General features: G+C 40.6%; 2 protein-coding genes across 3 annotated transcripts in view; both read left to right on the top strand.

Annotated features, from left to right (window-relative positions):
• dagla (diacylglycerol lipase, alpha) overlaps positions 1-14,624 on the top strand; it is a 42,241-nt gene extending 27,617 nt beyond the window's left edge. The window contains exons 15-22 of one of the 2 annotated variants that reach the window (XM_086025591.1): positions 1,820-1,962; positions 4,240-4,308; positions 4,394-4,466; positions 4,617-4,825; positions 5,241-5,367; positions 8,912-9,078; positions 10,275-10,292; positions 11,283-14,624. In XM_086025591.1, the coding sequence (XP_085881717.1) occupies positions 1,820-1,962; positions 4,240-4,308; positions 4,394-4,466; positions 4,617-4,825; positions 5,241-5,367; positions 8,912-9,078; positions 10,275-10,292; positions 11,283-12,327 (1,851 nt within the window). In that variant the 3' untranslated portion in view covers positions 12,328-14,624. The remainder of the gene's footprint in view (positions 1-1,819; positions 1,963-4,239; positions 4,309-4,393; positions 4,467-4,616; positions 4,826-5,240; positions 5,368-8,911; positions 9,079-10,274; positions 10,293-11,282) is intronic. The other variant, XM_086025592.1, reaches the window with a different exon arrangement.
• A 1,485-nt stretch (positions 14,625-16,109) lies between these two features.
• The window catches only part of ext2 (exostosin glycosyltransferase 2), a 28,965-nt gene continuing 23,267 nt past the window's right edge, over positions 16,110-21,807 (top strand). The window contains exons 1-3 of the mRNA XM_086026443.1: positions 16,110-16,232; positions 18,462-18,804; positions 18,894-19,117. Coding sequence (XP_085882569.1) covers positions 18,490-18,804; positions 18,894-19,117 — 539 coding nt within the window. The 5' untranslated portion in view covers positions 16,110-16,232; positions 18,462-18,489. The remainder of the gene's footprint in view (positions 16,233-18,461; positions 18,805-18,893; positions 19,118-21,807) is intronic.

Genomic DNA, 21,807 nt, shown 5'->3' with positions numbered 1-21,807 from the left:
CGTTAAGAATAATGTTATGTTTGGTTTAAATATAGCCTCTGGAAATACATCCAGTAGTATTTTTAAACTCAGTTTAAATTGATATACCGTCAAAAGCATGTTGTTAACTTTGACGTCTGCCAGGCAGAGGCTGAGTTGCACTGTATTTGTTTGCAGAGGTAAGTATTTGCTAGAGCACACAAAAGAAACATTTCATGTCCCTTTCTAAATACAGTATGTTGCACATGGGACTTCTTCTTCTTTGAATCACTAAACTTGAATAATTGCATTGAAACAATTATTTTGAATTGCATGAATTGAATTTGTATCGTTTAATTTGTATCATTGCATTGAAAAACTAAATCTGATTTGTACAATTTGAATTTGAATGCATTAGTTTGGAACTTAAGTCCAATAAACTTGATACTGAATTTAAAATTATGAAATGTATTTCAGTTTCTCTGAAACTGCATTTGATCCTCACTGAAAATGCAACTCTGTATTTTCTATATTTATCATACTGTGACAGATGGTACTTTAGGAATAGCAATCGATCGCAGATACACAGATGTCCTCGTTCCTCTGTCAATCTTGACCCTGGGTGGAATTTCTGGCGGGAGACCCTAGCATGTAAACCGGAGCTAGGGCGAGGATTTAGGACCGTGCAATTAGAGGAATGAGATGAGCCCTTGGCCTACTTTTTCAAAGAAATTCAAGCCCACATTTTCTAATTGATGTCAACATGATAAGGCAAGCATTAACGCTTTTCTTTTCACATCACCAGATGATGTCATTTAGGAGAAGTGGGCTCAAATATACTATTTGAAAGATTACTATGTTTCTACCCCTAGTTTTCACTAATACCTAGAGTTTGGAGTTCAATGGCAGGGTGCTGGGTTTCAAGAAAGAAAGGGGAATGTGATATGTTCCATCCTGACAATACAATGTCCTTTTCTTTACTATATTTGAAAGGAAGCTCATTTCATCCCTCCCTGACCAGATGACAAAAATCAATAATGTTAAGGAGCTGCTTCGAAGATTTAACTTTCCGCAGAGCCCCGTGTTACACGCTCAAAAACGAAGGCGCTGATTAGCTGAAGAGGATATCTGTGTATCTGCAATCAATTGCTATTGCAAAAGTACCTGTCACATTTAATTGAATTTAGAGAACTGAACTTGCGTTGAAAGAACTGAAAGTGAAAATATATAAAGTTACATTTTCAGGGAGGATCAAATACAGTTTTAGAGAAACTGATATACTTTTATAATTTTACATTCAGTGTCGAGTTTATTGGGCTTCAGTGTCAAACTAGTAAATTCAAATTGTACAATTGAGATTCAGTTTTTCAATGCAATGAGTCAAATTGAACAATACAAATTAAATTTTGTATAAAGCAGATTCTGTTTTTAAATGCAATTATTCAAGTTTAGCTATCCATCCACCCATTATCAATACCGATTATCCTCACAAGGGTCGCGGGGCGTGCTGGAGCCTATCCCAGCTGTCTTTGAGCAGTAGGCAGGGGACACCTTGAATTGGTTGCCAGCCAATCGCAGGGCACACAGAGACAAACATCCGCACTCACAATCACACCTAGGGGCAATTTAGAGAGTCCAATCAACTTACCATGCATGTTTTTGGAATGTGGGAGGAAACCGGAGTACCCGGAGAAAACCCATGCAGGCACGGGGAGAACATGCAAACTCCAAACAGGGAGGCCAGAGCCGGGATCGAACCCACGACCTCAAGTTTAGCTATTCAAATTCAAATATAAACAATTCAAGTTCAGTCATTGGATAGCAGTGTGCTAATGTGATGATTCGTTGCCATCTCTCACAGAACAAGGGCACCATGCATTATGGACTGGTGATAGTTGGCCATTCTCTTGGTGCCGGGACTGCTGCTATTCTCTCCTTCCTGCTCAGACCTCAGTATCCCACACTTCACTGCTACTCTTACTCCCCACCTGGTGGCCTTCTTAGGTAAGTTGTTTTTTTGTTTGTTTTTTGCCCCAGTTTTTTGCACACACACGTGGACAAAATTATTGGTACCCCTCTATTAAAGAAAAAAAAATAATAAAAGAAAGATAATCATAATAATGAAAAGAGATGTAATGAAAATTAACCAATTGAAATTTGACATTGCTTTTAGATATTGGTTCAACGGTTTTATTAAAAAAAAAAAAACTCATAAAAGAGTCCTTGGCGGAAATTATACGACCCTGTACTTAATATTTTGTTGCACAATCTTTTGAGGCAATTGCTTTGCTGCTTACTTTCAGTTAGTGTTGTTCCGATGCCATTTTTTGGCCCCGATACCGATTCCAATATCCAGCTGGATACCGTACCGATACCAGACTTTTGGAAAAAAATAAAAATAAATAAATAATATATATATATATATATATATATATATATATATATATATATATATATATATATATATATATATATATATATATATATATATATGAGCATTTTTTCCTTCTAATTCAATAGAACTGCATACTCACTTGGATGTAAAACCATTGCTATCATGGCTTGGTCAGACTTAAAAACCTTTGTGAAACTGGTAAAAATAAGAAATAATATACACGAGGTATATTGAGAGAGATTGTGTCGGATTAATTACAAAAGCTATATTATTATAAAAGTTTGTTTTGAGTATTAGTGACCCATCGCAACAACTTCCGCTCCCAAATCCACTTTCAAAACCAAAAACAAGCAGTAGAAGTTCAACTCCAAAATCCAATATTGGGCAGGGTTTGTTGTTGCGGTCCATTCCCCTTGTTCATGCTCGCTGCCGCCGCAAGCACTTGGTGCTTCTTCACATGTTTTGTCCTCAAATGTTTTATCAGGTTTGACGTATTGAACCTGGCCACTTTATTTCCACCTCTTGCAACTTTCGCACCGCTAATTTTGCACTTAGCTGGAGTTTCTATGTTGAAGCACAGTAGTTCCATATCGACGTCGACATTATTTCTCCTGTACCTCACTGGTTTTTTTTCCCTCAATATGAAAAAGCCGCCCCGCCATTGGTTAAGAGTGTCCGCTCTGGGCCAACAGCGACGGCTAATACTGAGCAGTCACCACACACCAGTGTCGTGAATGAGCACGATACAAGGCGCTGCATTCAATCGAGCAGGGTTTGTTATTGCGGTCAATTCCCCTTGTTAATGCTCGCTGCCGCCGCCGCTGCGGTCTCTTGGTGCTCGTTCACATGTTTCGTTCTCAAATGTTGCATCAGGTTTAACGTATTGAACCTGGCCACTTTGGTTCCACCTCTTGCAACATTCGCTCTAGCTGGAGTTTCTATGTTGAAGTAGTTACATATCGCCGACATATCTCCTGTACCCCACTGCACCCCCACCCCCACAACACCCCTACAGCTGGATGGACCTGTCTCTCAACTCAACTTTATTTATGGGGAACTTTACAAACAACCACAGCTGCATGAAAAGGGTTGTATTTAAAAGGGCCATATAATGCTATTTTAAGCCTTCCACAGTTCTATAGGCATGATCATGTATTACCTTTAGCACAATGGTGATCTAATATCTTGTGAAATAAGAGTTATTTGGTGACTATTTTCCAAACATCCTTGAAGTAAAACGCCTGGGTCACTAAAACCTTCCCCTCTCCTCGTGTGACAACCGCACTCCTTCCATGACATCGTCCTAATGCTGGTTGCTGCACGCACCGCCCACAAAGCAGTAATCAAGCGTTGTTATCACGAGGCAGACTAGAACCGCTTTTCCATTAGGTCCAAAGAGCCCCGCACCACACACCACTCCACCACCTTACCGCACGGCCTCCGTTGACTTTACAACAGGTGCGCGGCGGGATGGGAGCACGCCTGACGGCGACACTCGTAGCGTGTGAGGTTCTGCCGGAACATTTCACATGGCGAGTCTCAGCCACTAAAATATGAATTCCTTTTGCTCGATGTGGCCAAATGGCAATATACAGCTCAAATTGATCCCACCAACCCCTAAAATCTAAATGACAGGTTGTTATGTAAAGCTAAGTATTCTTTTGTTTGTGAAAGCTGTTTTTGTCAATCTGAATGAAACTCCCCCACCTGCTAGCTCTAAGTTTTTTTAGTTGTTAGCCTTACTCACTGATTTTGCATGTGACAAAACCTTGGTAGAAGTCTGACTCTCCGTGCTGGTACTTGAAAATGGATGATTTGCGTAATAAGTGTGTCCAACGAGTTTCTCCTCTATTTTCCCAACCTGCTTGACCCCTCCTTTCAACCAGTGAGGATGCCATGGAATACTCCAAAGAGTTTGTCACCTCCGTAGTATTAGGAAAAGATCTGGTACCAAGGTATCTCCTTCACTTTCGTACACTGTAAATGCACTCCTCAGGATAATGAAGTTGTCACAAGTCATCTTTTGCTGTTGTCTTCTAGGCTGGGCCTGTCTCAGCTGGAGGGGTTCCGCCGCCATCTACTAGAAGTTCTACAAAAAAGTAACAAGCCAAAGGTACGCCTCTTCCTGTATCATCTCTACAGGGCGTTAAATGTAACATTGATCGGCAAACACTATTTTGCGCACTGTATAGTGTTTAGAAGCCCCTGCCTAAAACGAAATGCAGTATTCCACAATGCTGAGATAATGTATTTATTACCACAGTGGAGGATCATTGTGGGAGGCACCAAATGCATCCCGAAGTCAGAGCTTCCACTTGAGGAGGAGGATCCCCCATCTCAGCAAGCAGCACCCCCCAGCAGTCGCCTGTGGCTCCACCCCAGTGACCTCAGCATCGCCCTCTCAGCCTCGACCCCCCTCTACCCTCCTGGTCGGATCATCCACGTGGTGCACAACCATCCTCCAGAGACCTGGTGAGAAGGCTGATTGCGCAGCTGCACACTTATTTATTTTGTGTCAAAATGAAGGCCACCCACTTGTTTGCCACTCCCTTCCTCTAAACTGGTGGTAAACCACCACTGCAAGTTGTTTACCAGAGAAATGACAGTTTAAGAAGACACTATGTGTTTTTGCCTGGTATGTTGTTCTATACCTTACTGCATTTAGAGTTCTACATTTTGCCACATGTAGTTGACTTCTTGTTTCTGCTATTATAATTTTTTTTTTTTTGTCTAAGTGTGGGGTTTGTCACATTCTCATATTGTATTGTTACCTTCATTAATCCCTCCCCAATGTTGACTGGGAAAAAATGAGGTGGACGGTAAATTCAATGTCCGTGTTTACTTTGTCTTATTAATTAAAACAAGTTTCTACCTCACTCTCTTGCAGCTGTGGTCAGGAAGAGCCAACATACTCGGCTCTTTGGGGTGACAACAAGGCCTTCAACGAGGTCATCATTTCGCCTGCCATGCTTAATGAGCACATGCCTCACATGGTGATGGAGGGTCTGAACAAGGTCTGTTTTCGTCATGTGTATGCTGATTGTTTTGTCTTCGCTGACGTGGTGCTGGGATGCCATTGTTATGATTATCAAACTGTTGAGTGAAGAGAGTGTTCGAGTGGTATCTAACAATGTAAAAAACATTTTGAGATGATTCATTACTTATGGGGTACTGCCACTGTTCAAAATCTGAACATACACAAGGACACAGCCTGATTTACTTAACTAAAACAGTACAGAGCCTTAATTTAACAGAATCATTTTCAAGATTACTCCAGAGTTCTCCATAGTTTTGAGGATTCATTTCCATTTAAGACAAATTGATGATAGTACTAAACAAACAAACAAACAAAAACATGCCATTATCAAATGTCTGCATTTTACTAAATTGTGCTGATCTGTTATTGTAATGACGAAATTGTAGTTGTCAGTTGGCCAATCGGTCAGAAGTCTGTCGGTCCGCCATTTGGTCTGTCAGTCCGTCCCCCCACCCCACAAAGAACTTAAGCAAAATGAATTAGTTACAATTACTCTGATGGACGAAAATCCACTTACTTCAGTGCTTAGTCCGTTATTTAGTGTCCAATCATTCGTCAATCATCAGCGAAATGGGTCCGTTAGTGATGGACCGATGGACCGGTCCATTGGTCTGACGGAATGCCCACCTTTGGGCGTTATAAGGTTATGTCTTAAAATGAAGAAATATATTTCATATAGCTATTAATTTCTAATTTTAGAGATTGAATATCTCAGCAATCAATTAATAGTAATCCAAAATTCACCATCTCACCGAAGGGGGAAAAAAACCCTCACCATTCTTCGGCATGCCCCATAAGTATTGTTGCTGAGGTGAATGGAATTCAATTGAATTGAATGTGTGGAATATCCATCTTTAATCTTAATCTTTCATTTCATTTGATATTATTCACATTGCTCTACTAGCACAGCACGGGAACCCTTCCTTCTATTCTGGTCGGTTCTATGTTGTCCTGTGGCAATTTGTTCTGGTATAAGGGTGTTGAAGTGTTCGTTTGCATGGGAAGAAACCACTTTGAGAATTGCCCTTTCCTATGCCTGCGGAGTTAAATATGAGGTGATGGTTGGTGTTTGGGTGACGGTGCATCTGTATAAAGAAGTATACTCCGATTGAAGCGTAGCACTATATGTGATTGTGTACGAAACCTCTGGTGTGTCCGCAGGTGCTGGAACCATGTTATCCTCTGTCCGAGCAGGGGGCTCTGGAAGTGGAGGTGCTTGAGGTCTTTCAGCCTACCAGTGGCACCACTGGGCACATAACCTCGAATACAGAATCCCATTCTAACAGTATTGCCTGTGACACGTCCTCCCCCACCTATAAAGACCTGTTTGCCAATGCCTCCCTTACAGAGACCGATCTGCTCTCTCTCCCTGCCATCTTTTCGGATGCTATTAATCCCTCTCATCCCCAGTCAGCAACTCTTTCAGTTGCAGACAATGTATGCGTTCCACCACAAACCCAAACAGACCCACCTTACACCATCCTTTGTGTGGATGCAATTCCCACTCCTTCAGAAATTTTACCCAATGAGTCCCAAGAAAAGAAAGCCTAGTAAGATGGGAACATCACAAAACTCCTTTCGACAAGAGGAAGTCTGTAGTTGAGAGACTGCATGGCGTTCAGTGTTATGATTGGCCTTTTTGTCTTTTGTGTATTTGATGATTTGATGGAGCATTCAGGATTTTCTTGCCTGTGGCAACAGTTATTTAACCTGTGTACAACAGCGCATGTCAACATACACAGAGCTGCACAAATGAATGTAAAAATGCTAATCATTTTAATGAAACCATTTTCTGGTAACTCCACCTCCAACACTGTGAAATTCCTCAGTGTTCAATGTTACTTCGATGGAAGGGATCAAGGTCTTTCTGTTCGACATCTTGACTTTAAAATCCCTCGTTGTGGCTCTTTTGCACATCCAAAGTTGTGGCTGCAGGCAACAACAAGTCCAGGCAAAGTCCCCAGAGGAAGTTAAAAATCCTAGCTGCATTCCTGGGAACAAATGACTCTTATATTGCAGTTACCGACGTGAGTCTTTACGCTACATTAAGCTAACGTAAAGAGTAAAACTGGCTAAAAGTCTAATTTATTGTTGCACCCATTGTGATCCAAAACCCACATTCAGCATTTTGCCTCTGCACGTTTGCTCTGCTCAAGTGCTGTGACTTGGAGCTCCCCCACTTCTTCCTGCTAACACATTTTCTTTGTGTTCACAAAGCTTCCATGGTGATGCCTTTCACAGTGACTGCACCTTCTTCCTCTTTTCTTACTTTTTCCTCAAGACACATTCCTCCTTTCCTTTCAGGGAGCTGAACATTTCTCAGCGTTTTCGAAATTAGGAGTAACAAGGACATTTGAATAATAATTATTGTTTATGCTGCTGCTGCTGGGTCATTACATTGTCCTATTTTTCTGGTTCGAAATAGTGGGAGCCATTTTTAAACAGAAGAAAGGATCATATATTCGTCCATGCATATGTTTAATAATTCTGTCTTCGTGTGCATAGAAATTATTGAAGCACATATGGCTGAACCAAGTGCAGTTGGTTGAAAAAAAAGTCTTTCTCTGCATCAAGTTGTCATCTTTATTTTGTCTGTTTTCAGGCTGTTGTGCCTTTTCATTTTTCTCACTGTTACGCCAGATATCTGTATGTTGTCACTTGCAGCAGTCTTGCACGAGCAAGCCATTGGTAACTCCTAACAGTGTAAAATGATTCTATTTATTTGCCAACATGCTCCTTGACTGATATTTTGCCTCACCATACATTTCAAATTCAAGCCTTTAATTAGTTTTCATTTTGTTTTGTTATTTTGTTCTCACACTTGCATGTCCAGTTTTTTTTTTTTTTTTAAGCATGATGTGCCTCTGGCATGTGTTCTTTCTAACTCATTAAAGCTAACCACAAATGTGTGTGTAATTGTTGTATTCATGTGATTGTCTGTCTTTTGTAAGTTGTCTACACTGCAATCATATGGACCGCTATTCCCTCAAATACTGTAGGACTTGTGTGAATCTTCCTCAGGCATCCATGACTCTTCTGTGGGTGGTTAATGTCAGTTGGAGTAGGTGTAAGCTCACCTTTAGCTCGGGCTTACGTTTATCTTAACCACTATGTACTATCACAATTGATGTTTCACAGTATCGACTGTTAAATATAGAAAGAATGTATACACAAACTATCCAGTTATAATGTAAATCATACAACACTGTTCCCACTTTTAGTAGTCATTTATACAATCATCTGTCAACTGTGTGTGCGCTTATAACCAGGCTTACCTTTCCTAAGAGAGCATACTGTATACATTAATAACTCATTTTAACAATACTGGATCATTTTGATGGGTCATGTATCAACTGCATAGTTATTATAACTGATGTTTCTGTACACTTCCATCATGTGTATACTGTATGTTCATCCTGGCTTTTCTCTGACTTTAGTTGTTCACATTGAGGCTCAAACTCTCAAGCAACAGAACCTCTGCCATGCTTCTACTCACTTGTATATCGCTGTGTTTGCGGCAGGTCCTGGAGAACTACAACAAAGGAAAAACGGCTTTGCTGTCTGCAGCCAAGATCATGGTGAGCCCGACAGAAGTGGACTTGAATCCCGAGAGCGTGTTCATGGCTGCATCTGCAACAGCCCAGCAGCCGATGCCGACAACCCACCACCGCAGGAACAGTAGTGTTCGGTCAGTATTGAGCATCACTGCGAATTTTTTGTGCTCTAAAATATTCAGTGTACCCTAAAACCTGTTATAAGTGAACTTAACTACCAATGAAGGTACTCAAACTCATATTTTTGTGAGGTGCCAGTTTATTGCTAAAATTAAATGGATTTATGTATCTCCAAAAATTTTCCACAAAACAAGAACATTGAATTTTAGAAATGTTTACAAATTAAAATGTTGAATCAGAATTAATGCTGGCGCTACAAACTTAAAGAGGGCTTATTTTGGAAAATGGATTTAAATGAATTGCAAATTGCTAGGTGTCCGGATTGCCTGCCCATGAAATTAAACATTCAAGTACATCTCTACACTGGAAAAAGGATGCTGTGCATCATTTACTCTATTTTATTTCGGCAAGTGGTTGTATGAAATAAAATCATCTGTATCCAGATAGATTTCTTTAAGACTATACATCTACTTTAAAAGTGTATTGAGTAAATTTAACCATCGTCTTTTTCAGTGTAGTTTTCTGCCTACACTGAAAAAAATGTTTTTTGTTGAAAGTGGTTGCATGAAATACAATAATCTGGACCCAGATACATATTTTAATTGACTATACATCTATTTTAAAAATGTATCCAGATACATATTTTAATTGACTATACTGTACATCTATTTTAAAAATGTTTCTGGATCCAGATGATTTTATTTTGTGAAAACACTTGGCAAAATACAATTGAGTAAATTCAACACAGTGTATTTCTGTATTATGTGTGTGAGAAATCTGTTTTGCACTTACACTACAGTTACTAAACAGTGATGCTAATTAAATTGTAAAAAAAAAAAAAAAGTCATGTCACTTTTAAATCAAATCTTTTCTTGACCATCTTTGAGATGTTTATACAACTTTGTTGTTAGACTGTTTCAAATGAAATTAAAAGAACTAAATCATCGGAAGGCCTCACAGCTGACAAATATGCATATGGGAGTAAAAATGGGAACTATACATATCTAAAACCAAAGTGGCCTCTTTGTGTAGATTTTTGAGAAAAAAATACATTTGTAGCACAATGTCTTCACATGGATTCTAAGTAGTTCCTGTAAGCCTCATAAAACATAAAAGTCATTTTCAAACCAACATTACTACTGCTACTAATTTCTACTCTGTTTTTCTCAAACGTGTAATTCTTGTTTGTTTTGTTTGGGTAACAAAAAAGACAAAAAACATTGTTACGGTAAGGAAAGCATGTGATCACTAACTCTTCATAATGTGCACCATTCTCTCATGCACGCTTGCACACTGTCTGACCACAGTGCAGTTACAACGTACGGTAGTATTCAGTTCCCTCCACGCCCCGCCCCTCCGGTTCAGTCCCTGTCCAAAGTCTGTGTTCTGATAGAAGTAGTTCATGTTGCCTTTCCTACTTTAGAAGCACCCACCAGGTTGCTGACCTTCCACTCTTATGTCAGTGTTTCTCCCTGGCGCTTACTTAATTTTAAGTATGCGAACATGTCATATGGACAAAAGTATTGAGACAATTTACTATTTCACCAAAAGGAAGTGAAAATAGGAAAAACGTAAATAAGCATCCAGTTTGTTTCCAACTACAACACTTTCCACTCTCTCCTGTGCAATTTTTTGAAATGGCTCGAGGAACTTGTGTCTATTCAGAAAACTACGAGTGAGGTCAATAAGACGGCCTGGCTCGCAATCTGTCCTAGTTGATCAAATTTGCCACGTTTCTTAAAGAGGAAGTCAACGTAAACATTTTTTTTCAAGAATATGTTCTATGCAAGCCCACTAGTCGAAATACGGCAGCCGTGATTGGTCGTTGTGAGCAGTTGTGATGTCATTTTCAGTCAACAGCAGACAAAATGGCCGCCCCCAGAGATGGCTTAATTTATATTCCACAAACGCAAAATGAATCAGAATTCCATGTTTCAACTAGTGGGCCTGCTGGGAACATATTGGGTTGACTTTCGCTTTAAGTATGCTTGTATAGCATTTGTAATTCAGGGTCGGTTGGGATCGTCCCACCCCCTACTTGACCAAGAGGTATGTCCCTAGACCTTTGTCCATATTGTATATGTTTATGTACAAACCATTGTCCATTTCCCCTTCTTAAAACCCTCCTGTAGTGTAGTTGATATTTTCTTCATGGCAATCTCGCCTTGTGAGTCTTGCTTCCCTGTCACTCCTATCCTTTTCTCGTCCTCTCCTCTAGTTCCGTTGCCCAGTCTGAAATATCTCTGGACGGCTTCTCTGAGTGTCCTCCTCCTCCGGTACCTGTAGTGTTGCGCGGAGCACGGGAGCGCCTGACCGTGGAGCTTAGGGACCGCAAAGCTCCTCTGGCTGTCATGGAAAGCCTGTCAGACGCTGAATCCGTCTACAGCCTGGATTCCAGGCGCTCCTCTGCTGCGCTTCGAGGTTCTCCGATGCTGAGTAGCCTCCCGTTCCCTTTGGATGCCCCGATTCCTGAAGAGAATCCATCTCTCAGCTCTCGCACTGAACTACTGGCCGCTGACTGCCTCTGCCAGGCCACGCCAGAACACCTGGGTGAGATCGGGCCTTTCTTTACGCCGTTGGACCCTGTATCTAATCCGGAGTACTCCATGCAGCTTTCCCCTGCCACACCCCGCTACAGTGGACATTATTCCCCTCAGCCTTTCAACGCAGAGCCTAACATCTACTCAAAAATGGACCCTGATGTGGAACAAATGCCGGGCGTCTACAGCCCAGGTAGCACTCCTGAAGCTCCCCGCAGTCCGCAAATTGCTCCTCGGGCGATGGATGGAGACAAAGAACAATGGGAGTTTAGCGCAGAGACTCGACTGGAAACTTCCCCGCCGCCACCCCAGCTATCAAATGGAAACCCCAGCCGAACAGTGCTGGAATTTGCCCAGTACTTGGACTCTCTATTTCGACTAGATGGCAGCAGCTCACCTCCAATGGATCTGTCTGATGGGGAGTCGGAGTCCGGACGCGGCTCGCTTGGCCACGGAGAGTGTTTGGGAGACGAACCGGATGACAAACAGCTTCTGGCCAGGGCGACATTGGAGCCCAACTTGGTCCCCAAGCCCCCGCGCACTTTTGCTGGATCTGCTGACCCCTCTTCTGGCATCTCTCTGTCACCTTCCTTCCCTCTCTCATCATCCGAGGAACTCAATGACCTCTCGCCTGGCGACGGCGCCCCACCTGCCATTGACGCACTACGAACATCTCTCCCTATCCACTGTCCTGAGGAGAACACTCTGTCCTCTGTGGTGTAGTCCACTTCAAGCGCCTGTTTACTCCAAATGAAGTGACGGCGTCATCCCAGATTAAAACAAAACAAAACAAAACAAAAACAAACAAAAAAAAACATATCACAGTAAGTGCATGCGATGGAATGTAGTCACTCATCAGAGACCTAAGGACAAAGCTTGACTTACCAACTCACAAATAATTTCCATTCTTCAGGTGTCCCCCCCCCCCCCCACTTTAATGATGTTTAGAGCATTTTCACACTATTGCAATGACTACAAAGAAGATACCTCTCTGCATGCCAGGGGGCTGTGCTGCTTTTGGGTGGAAATGAACAACTGTAGCTTCACAAATATCGTTCCAAGACAACGTCATGGTACATTTCAGCATATGTTCATCCCCTGACTTAACTCTAGGAAAGAGAGAGTCGTTAACTTAGCAGGGATTCAAAAGCTAACACTGTAGAAGAAGCTCATTTGCATCTGCACATCATCTTGGGTTGATGTGCTCTACTACTTCCCGCACCCTCAGCAGCATATTTTCTTCCTGCTTTTTCTTTTTCATTCTCCATTCAGGAATGTGAAGATGGACATATGTCAGTCAGTAGAAGTGTGACGACGTGACACAATGTTCCTCAGGTCTATACAGAGTTGGTGTCGAGAAAGAGATGGCGTGCGTGTGTGTGGTGGAAGTCGTGTCTTAAACATTTAGTGATTGTGACAAAGTTATTACAGACGCCTATGGATGTTTTTAAGCCTTTTGGTTACTCTTTATAGTGCATGATCGTTCTTTTGTCTTTCTTTTCAAAGAGATTTTGTCACTAAGGCAGATAGATTGACAATTGGCTACTCTTGCGCACTTCATGTTTGCTTAGTCCCCTCTTTGCCAAATAATTGAATACCTTGATATTGCCAAATGCATTTCTCAGATGTACTTTTGTATATGTTTATTTCTTTATTTGTACACAATGAGCTATATTTATTAGATTCCATTCCTGTCATTCCGATGGAGACTGTTACACACCACAGGAAAGACGCCACCTAACTGCCATGGCTTTCTTGTTACCACCGCGTATTTTGTGTCAGCCTTCAGGCCGCAATAACCACCTAGCTCATCGTTTTCTTTCTTTCTCCGAGACGGGACCGCTCTCATGGTGAGATTCTTTGCAGTGGGGCTAGTTTCAATCACACAAATGCTGCCATCATGTCAAAGAAATCCTTTTGTTTTTAAGAGCAGTTTCACGCAAATGCAGGATTGCAGACATAACCAGACCATGCTTTGTCTAATTGTCCCAGGATACATTTTCTCTTGTTCTCAAGGTGCTCTCAGACATGATGGACATCAGGTGTTTGCTTCCCTTTAATCTGGTTCACCTCGCTCTTCCTCGAGGTTGGACTCCATGGGTAAATGAGCTGGTGTCGATTCTACGTGTGGCATACAATTTTCCATATCACCAACGGTGTGACAGGTGAACAGGTGGTTTACTACTTGTGTTATTTATTATGATAAATGGTTTCACTTTTATTGCTGTATTTGATGGTAATTATCTTTACTGCTCTTGCAACGGATTGATGTTGATGTTATTATTATTCTTTTTTTAAAATCTTTTATCCTTTTTTTTTTTTTTTTGTCTTTTTTAAGAGTTTCCCAGAAGTTGTGCATTTATGCTTTTTTTTCTGTCCAAGTGGGAAAGTATTTAACATTCGGCCATGGCACATTTACGAATGTTCCATTGTGGTGAGACATTCTGCAGAATGACCGCTGGTGGAATGCCTAGCCTGGAGTCACCAACGTGATCTGCTCACTTTCTGTTTGGAACAAGAGTAGTTACTCACAGCACATCTCACATCTTGCCAGATTACAGTCTGTCACTGCACAGATCATCTTTCCAGTCCCTCTTCTTTCTCACAAATACTCTTGGGTTATAAACCCATTAAATAGCTAAGCTTGCAACCAGTCAAAGCACTGTTTGGACATGATGTGTACAGCACCATCCTCTGTGTGTATTATTTATGCAGATGTCTAAAATAATAATAATAAATAATTCCAATAGCCACGTAGAGAACCACAGTACAACAAAAAGAATGCAAGTATATATTTAAAATATAAATATTGACATATAATGAGAAATATTTCATCGGAAGGTTATTTATTGAAATGATTGGAACTATTTACAAATTGTTCCATAAAAGAGGAATATTTGCATATGTGTCGTCTCCATGTTTATCTGGTTTGCTTCCCTCCCCTCCTGCCCCAAATGGGAATGTATGTGATCCCTCCTCTAACTGAACTTGCCCGTTATGGAATAAATGGAAAAACCATGGTCATAAGTGTGTTTCTTTCATGCAATTATTTTTTCCATTTTAATAAATGTTGCACTGCCCAACTCTTCGTTGAGTAAAGTCAACTTCCCGCGTCTTACTGAGTGGCGAATGTTTGCGTGTGCGAGAGAAAGTTTATTTGGAATCGCTGACGAAAACCCATTTAACATTAGACGCGGACCGGCCTATAGACGGGTTGTATTTTTTCCCCCCCAGAAAAAAAGGCAAATGACTGACGACGGAAGGGTACCCACGCTGGAGACGGATGACGAATAACGTCGCTCAATTTTTAGTAAAATGCCCAGCTCTGCTCTCCAGCGTGACTTATATTGATATTGTCAACAATGTATGTACAATATACAAGTCTGTGCACAATAGTCAAACGGTAGTTGTTGAAATTCAGTTTTACAGTGCTGCGACGGAGAAGGCAAATGAACTCAAAGTGACAGTGTGTAGAATGTTTTGATTTTTCAAAGTTCATTCATTTTTTTGAATATAAATTTCAGTAGTATGCAAAAAATATGTTCTATCACATCAATGTACTTTTGTTTAATATAATCGTAGGTGAACTAATCTCTAATTATAGTACATAGGGCGCGCCTGCCCTACAGGAGGCTAACCCTAACCCATCTTTCTGCTTTGGGTACCCGAAGGAGACAAACTTAGTTTCTCGACATCTTGACTACAGCTCACCTGATTTCTGAAGCTTAGCCTTGATTAGTCATTATCTGAGCCCTGAGCAACTGTGATGTCATTTTCAGCAAGTGGCAAAATGCCCGCCCCCTGAGATGGTCAAAAACGGGTGGATTTTACTGCTTAACTCATATTCCACAAACGCAATATTGATCAAAATGCAGTGTTTCACCTAATGGGCTTGCATAGAACATATTCTTGTAAAGTAAATGTTTGGGTTGACGTCCACTTTAAATTTATTAGAGATATAACGAATGGCGTTTTTGAGTGTCATTACAGTATCTCGAGGATGTGATGAGTGTCCTCTTTTTTGGAAATCAAAATATGGTCATACCCTGTGTTGCGGTAAATTATAAACCTTCAAACAACGAGCGGGGTGTTGTATAGTTTTATCTTCTATATAACTATTAACGAGTACACAGGAAACAACAGTACATCTGCGTTTAAATGAGAAGCTCTCTTCAAAATGCTAACAAACAAAAAAAGAGGTGCAGGTTTCTTCTTTGATTGCTTTTCTTTTGGGTGGGCATCAAATCCCTGGTTTGTAATGATTTTCGGAAGACTATAGCGCCCTAATGCTACACCCCAGAGATTTTGAACTCCAGAGCCAGGCGAGGAAATGTAAATACAAAATGGAAGTCAATAAGGGATCCGAATGATAAACAGTATTTTTACTCCACAAATCGAATACACAGTACAGTATTTACTATTTACAGATAGTACACGTCAAGTGTTCACGTTTGAGAGTGCAGCCACTAGAGGGAGGAAACGTCTGATTTACAATCCGCGGTGCACAGGAAGAGACGAATAACTTCCGGGCAGTACTTCCGGGGTCTCCAATGGTTGTGTTTTGCTAAACAAGCTTGCTATCATGAATTAACATCGAATTGTCAAAGTAGGATCTGGTGAACGTCTAGGTAAGTAAAACAGGCAACGACAGAATGGGCGACACTTAAATGTACAATTGTGGCTATTTTTGGTTGTTGGTAACGTTTCTTTAAGAAGACTTTGTCAAGCTAATGTAACTATGTTTTCTAGTTTAGCTTTAAGGCTCATACACTGTAAAATCTAATTTAATAAGTAATTTTCGTAATATCTGACTTGCCACACCAATGTTTATGTGTTTTTTCGTGGCGCTTTTATGTACAAGCAAGGGTGCTCATTCCAGAGTTATTCATGAGTAAGCTTGTATTATAAATATGTATTACTATCTAGTAGGTATAAGTGCGTCCGCAAAAATGATCCAAACATATCATAGTTCAGTGCAATTCAATGGCTCTCAAGGTGAAAGAGGTGTTGAGTTTGTACAACGACTAATATAATTCCTCGAAAGAGCAATCCGCTATATGTGGAAGATAACGTGACCAAAATAGGTGAGCTGGGTTCCTGCCGCGATTGTTGCGGACAACATGATTGGTGACGCGATTGTTTGAGGCTAATGTTCCCACGGCTGCTGTCACGGTCGCCTTCGCCATTCATAAGTGCTTAAACATGATTTGTCGAATGCAGAAATAATAGGTTGTGCACATACCGGATTGCACAAGTTATAGGACTCGGACATCAGTTTTCAAATTCAGAGTTGACAAAATACCCTCAAAAACGTAAGGTCAGTGAGGCTGCCAAATCCATATACAGATTTTTATTTTATATTTTTGCATGTTCATACCTGTGTGTGTGTGGGGGGGGGGGGGGGGTGCGTGTGTGTGGGTGTGTGGGTGTGTGTGTGTGTGTGTTACTAACAATGCCATTGTCCTTTATTTTATCAACTACAAGTGCCTCTTAGTCTTATTACTTTACATTTGTATTCTATACAGCAGTGTTTCTCAACGTTTATTGAGCCAAGACACACATTTCCCAGAAAAAAAAATGTCACGGCACACTGCTTAACAAAATTATCCACAAAAAGTGCCCATACACGGTCATTATTTACTTTCTGTTATCTAGTGGGGGTACATTTTATTGTTTTGCCTGTTACTGTACATGGTTGGCATAAATAAATTAACAAAACAGTTTTTTCATTAGAAAATATATATTTTTGTCAAAATAATTGACATTGGATAGTGAGGAAGTGAAGTGTAGCGTATGCTCAACTGACGGAATTGGCCAGGTCGGTGGTGAGCTAGGAGCTCAGGATTGAAACTTGGAAATTGGCTGGAATAGAACTGAACCATTCTGAATCATCCCTGCTCTGGTCGGGTTGGTAGAAGGCTGCATTTTAGCCAGCCTATTCCCTTCATTGAATTTAAATTGACTGGCATTTTGAGTTCAAAGAAAGAAAAAAATTAAGTTTGAATGAAAGACATTCAAAATACTTCATTTTTCAGTATTTTTTATTTTACAAAGAAATCGTGATTGCAATCGTAAAATCGTGTTTGAGAGAAAATAATCATGATTTTCTTATTAGGCAAAATCGAACAACCCTACTCTGAATAAGGAATTACATTCAAATCGTTTTGCACAGATATGACAAACAACTACACTTAACTAAATTAGCACACATAGTGCACTCTTAGCTTACAATACTTGTTCCCATAAAAATAGCAAAGGTTGGCATTTTACTCAATTTTGCTGGTGTGTTATTCATCATCCGTCAGCGGCCTGGGTAGGGCTGTGCAATTAATCGAAATTCAATTACAATCACGATTATTACACTCCACGATTACAAAATCGTCATAATCGTAAAAAAAATATTAATATGCATTTATATCCAACGCACTATGTGCGTTTACACAAAGAAATCAGACTTGAATTTGTGCAGTTGCAACTTTTTTATTTTATAATAACTAATTGGATCAAGCGTCACTGATGGTGTAGTGGTACACACGCCTGAGTTGTGTGCAGGCAGCGTGGGATCGGTTCCCGCTCAGTCTGTGTGTCCCCTGCGACTGGCTGGCGACCAGTTCAGGGTGTAGTCTGCCTTTCGCCCATTGTCAGCTGGGATAGGCTCTAGCACCTCCCCGCGACCCTGTACAGGATAAGCGGTGTGGAAGATGACACATGATTTGATCAATTTTGTTTGGTCCAAAAAGAACTTGCATCGTGTTTCAAAGAAATGTATTTGTCCTTATATTTTTTCCTTGCATACAAGTGACTCGTTCAACATTTAGCCACCCGCATAATCTATATTTGTCACTGTGTGATTACAGAGGCTGGCTAGGCAGGCAGGAGGCAGACATGTATGCCTCTGGTAAATACAGCTCCCGGGGACCTGCTCTTATCCCGCGGATGAAAACCAAGCACCGTATATACTACATCACGCTCTTCTCTGTGGTGCTGCTTGGCCTCATTGCCACTGGGATGTTTCAGTTCTGGCCTCACTCAATCGAGTCCACAGCTGACTGGACCGTCGACAAACGCAGTGTTCATGATGCTCCCCTGGTGCGCCTCCAAGTCTCCAGTCCCATTCCTGAGAGGGGAGACCTTAGCTGCCGCATGCACACTTGTTTCGATGTGTATAGATGTGGCTACAACCCCAAGAACCGAATTAAGGTAGTAACACTTCTGAACCAATTCCACACAACAGTTATATGCGTCAGTGTTGTTTGTTAAAGACAGATTCTTTTTTTGTCTTTTTTTAGGTTTACATCTACTCCCTGCAGAGATTTGTTGATGAACTCGGCGTTCCCATCAGCAGCACTGGACTCTCTCGCGAATATAACGACCTTCTCAGCGCCATTTCGGATAGCGACTTTTACACTGATGATGTCAACAGAGCCTGTCTTTTTGTCCCATCAATTGATGTCCTGAATCAGAACTCCCTGCGAATCAGAGAGACTGCCCAAGCATTGGCAATGCTACCTAGGTAAATAAAAAAAATAAAAAATCGAAATCAGAATCGTTTCTACTAGACAAGAATGTTAAAACACACAAGCAATTAAAAAAATAAAAAATCGGAATCAGAATCGTTTCTACTAGACAAGAATGTTAAAACACACAAGCAATTTATCTGCGGTAGTTGGAGCCACTATTACGACAGCAAGCTAATCACAAAATATATATTTGGAGCGTAAACAAATTTAAAGCGTAAAAACAAGGGCAGGGAGTCATTAAATCATTCAGTACAAGACTTTTTCAGAACCATTGTGAAGTGACGTATAAATATGTCATTGGGATAGAATGAGTTAAAGGGGAAGCCAACCCCCCAAAAATCTTTGCAATGATATTTTATATGCACAATTACTAGTCTAAACACGGCGTTCTGATTAAGATTTGTGAAATATCAGTTAAGTAGGAAAATCCACCTGTTTTTAGCCATCTCTCGACTGAAAATGACATCACAGTTGCACAGGTAATGACGATCACGGCTCACCTGTTTTTTGAAGCTGAGTCATGATTGGTCGTTAACAGAGCCCTGAGCAACTGTGATGTCGTTTTCAGTTGACAAAAAAGTGGCAAAATGTCTGCCCCCTGACATGGACAAAAAAAACGGGTGGATTTTACTGCTTAACTCATATTCTACACACGCAATATTAATCAGAATGCCGCGTTTCGACTAGTGGGGCTACATAGAGCCTATTCATGTAAATAAAATTTTAGGGTTGGCTTCCGCTTTAACTACTTGCTTGAAACTTGAAGGTCAAGTATTCAAACCCCAGTTCCAATTAAGTTGGGATATAGTGTGGGACCCAAGTGTAAAACATACCGGTAAATCAAAACAAAATACAATTATTTGCAAATCCTTTTCAATGAAGGAACTGATAACAATCCGGATGGTCCTTTTCCTCTTTGGCCCGAAACAGAGTTCATCTCAGATGAGCTCGGTCCCAGAGAAGCTGGCAACGTTTGTGGCTGTTGTTGATAAGACTTTCACGTTACCTGCTCCAAGTGGATGTACCGATGAACTGGGTTAACTGAAAACACTTTCCTGAGCCAACATTGCAATACACGCTGCCGGTTTTTAATGCACTGAGGGATAGGAGAGGTCATGGGCATTCCGCGTTGGTTTTTGGTCCTGTTCCTGACTGTACATGCAGAAATTTCTATGGATTCTTTGATTATATTTTGGAAATCCCCCAATTTTTTGCGGTCGTACGTTGAGAAACGTTGTTGTTGTTGTTGTTAAACCGATGCGCACCAAGTGCTTGTGAACAGCCAAGCATTTCGGGAGATGCTCCGCGTTGCCCTGTGAAATGTTCCAAACAAGTGTTACTGAGCATTCCTCAACTCTCGCAGTCGTCCCAGATTTTTTGGCGCGTGCCTCAAATGAAAAATGTGGGAATATTCATCAGTTTGAACATAAATATCTTGTCTTTGTAGTGTATACAATTGAGAATAGGGTAAAAAGGATTTGCAAGAGTCAGAGTGTTCCGTTTTTGTTTTTTGTTTTGTTTTACACCACGTACCAACTTAATTGGAATTGTGGTTTGTACAACTCCCGATTATGCTGAATTTAGTCGTTGGAATTGGGGAGAGGCGCGCGCTTGTTTCTCTTCAACATGTTGGAACCATCTGATGGCGATCATATTTTCTTTATTTTTTTGAGTTTTTACTTTATTTTTAACTCCAAAGGCTTGTCTTTTAATGCTGGACTCAAGTGCCGAAACAGTTTTGATGACTTTATTGCCTCATTTGCGAGCCTGTTGCAACATGCCACACGGAGTGGGTTACACGTGCAAGTCAACGAGCAATAAATCAGAACCTTAAGTAGGACTGCAGTTATTGTTTTAAATGCAGCTTTCTTCTGTCTCATTATTTGGCTTATTCCGCTTTTTGAAGCTGCTATCTAAACATGTTGTTTTGCTCCTTAGCTTGTGGCTTTACTGTTTTCTCTTATCCCGGGATCGAAAGGAACGTTTTGACAGATGCACAAGCGGAATCACCTGATTTCTGTGGCCCGGTGGTTGGGGACCCTAGAAAAAGAATAACATGTCGGCTTTGGATATGGAGAATAATATATTTAAAATATCAATGAATGTAGTGAATCTTGAAGGAGTGATGAATAAGGTTTTTATGACAAATGTAAATATTTGTACTAGCGATAGATCGATGTGCTTTTTTTCAGGGCCGATACCGATTATTGGTAGTCAAGGAGGCCGATATGTGGAGCCCGTATTCATATTCAGTGAAAAGCAAAATATTGGCATCAAAATCTAAAGCAAAATGTACTCGTAACTTTGTTGTAACGTCTTTAAAGCGGAAGTCAACTGAAACATATTTTTTTCAAGAATATGGTCCCAGCAGGCCCACTAGTTGAAACTCGGCATTCTGATTAATTTTGCGTTTGGTTGACTTCTGCTTTAAGCATGTTTATTGAACAATGTTTGAGGTTTGCATAAAGGTGATTTTTTTTTTAATCATTATTACAAGCAATTTTTGACAGAATACATCTCTTGTTATTAAATTCTAACAAAAAGTTCAGGGAGCACCCAGGATTGTCAGCAGGTCCTAAAAAGGATAAAGGAAAACTTTAAAAAAGCTCCATGTAGTTTTCTACAGTAAATGAAAATTTCAAAATGACAGAAATGTTCAACTTTCACATATCTTTAAAAAAGT

This window comes from Filicampus tigris, chromosome 3, assembly GCF_054856515.1.
Source record: "Filicampus tigris isolate MCC_2025a chromosome 3, RoL_Ftig_1.0, whole genome shotgun sequence".
Classification (NCBI taxonomy): domain Eukaryota; kingdom Metazoa; phylum Chordata; class Actinopteri; order Syngnathiformes; family Syngnathidae; genus Filicampus; species Filicampus tigris.
This window is presented reverse-complemented; position numbering and strand designations above follow the sequence as displayed.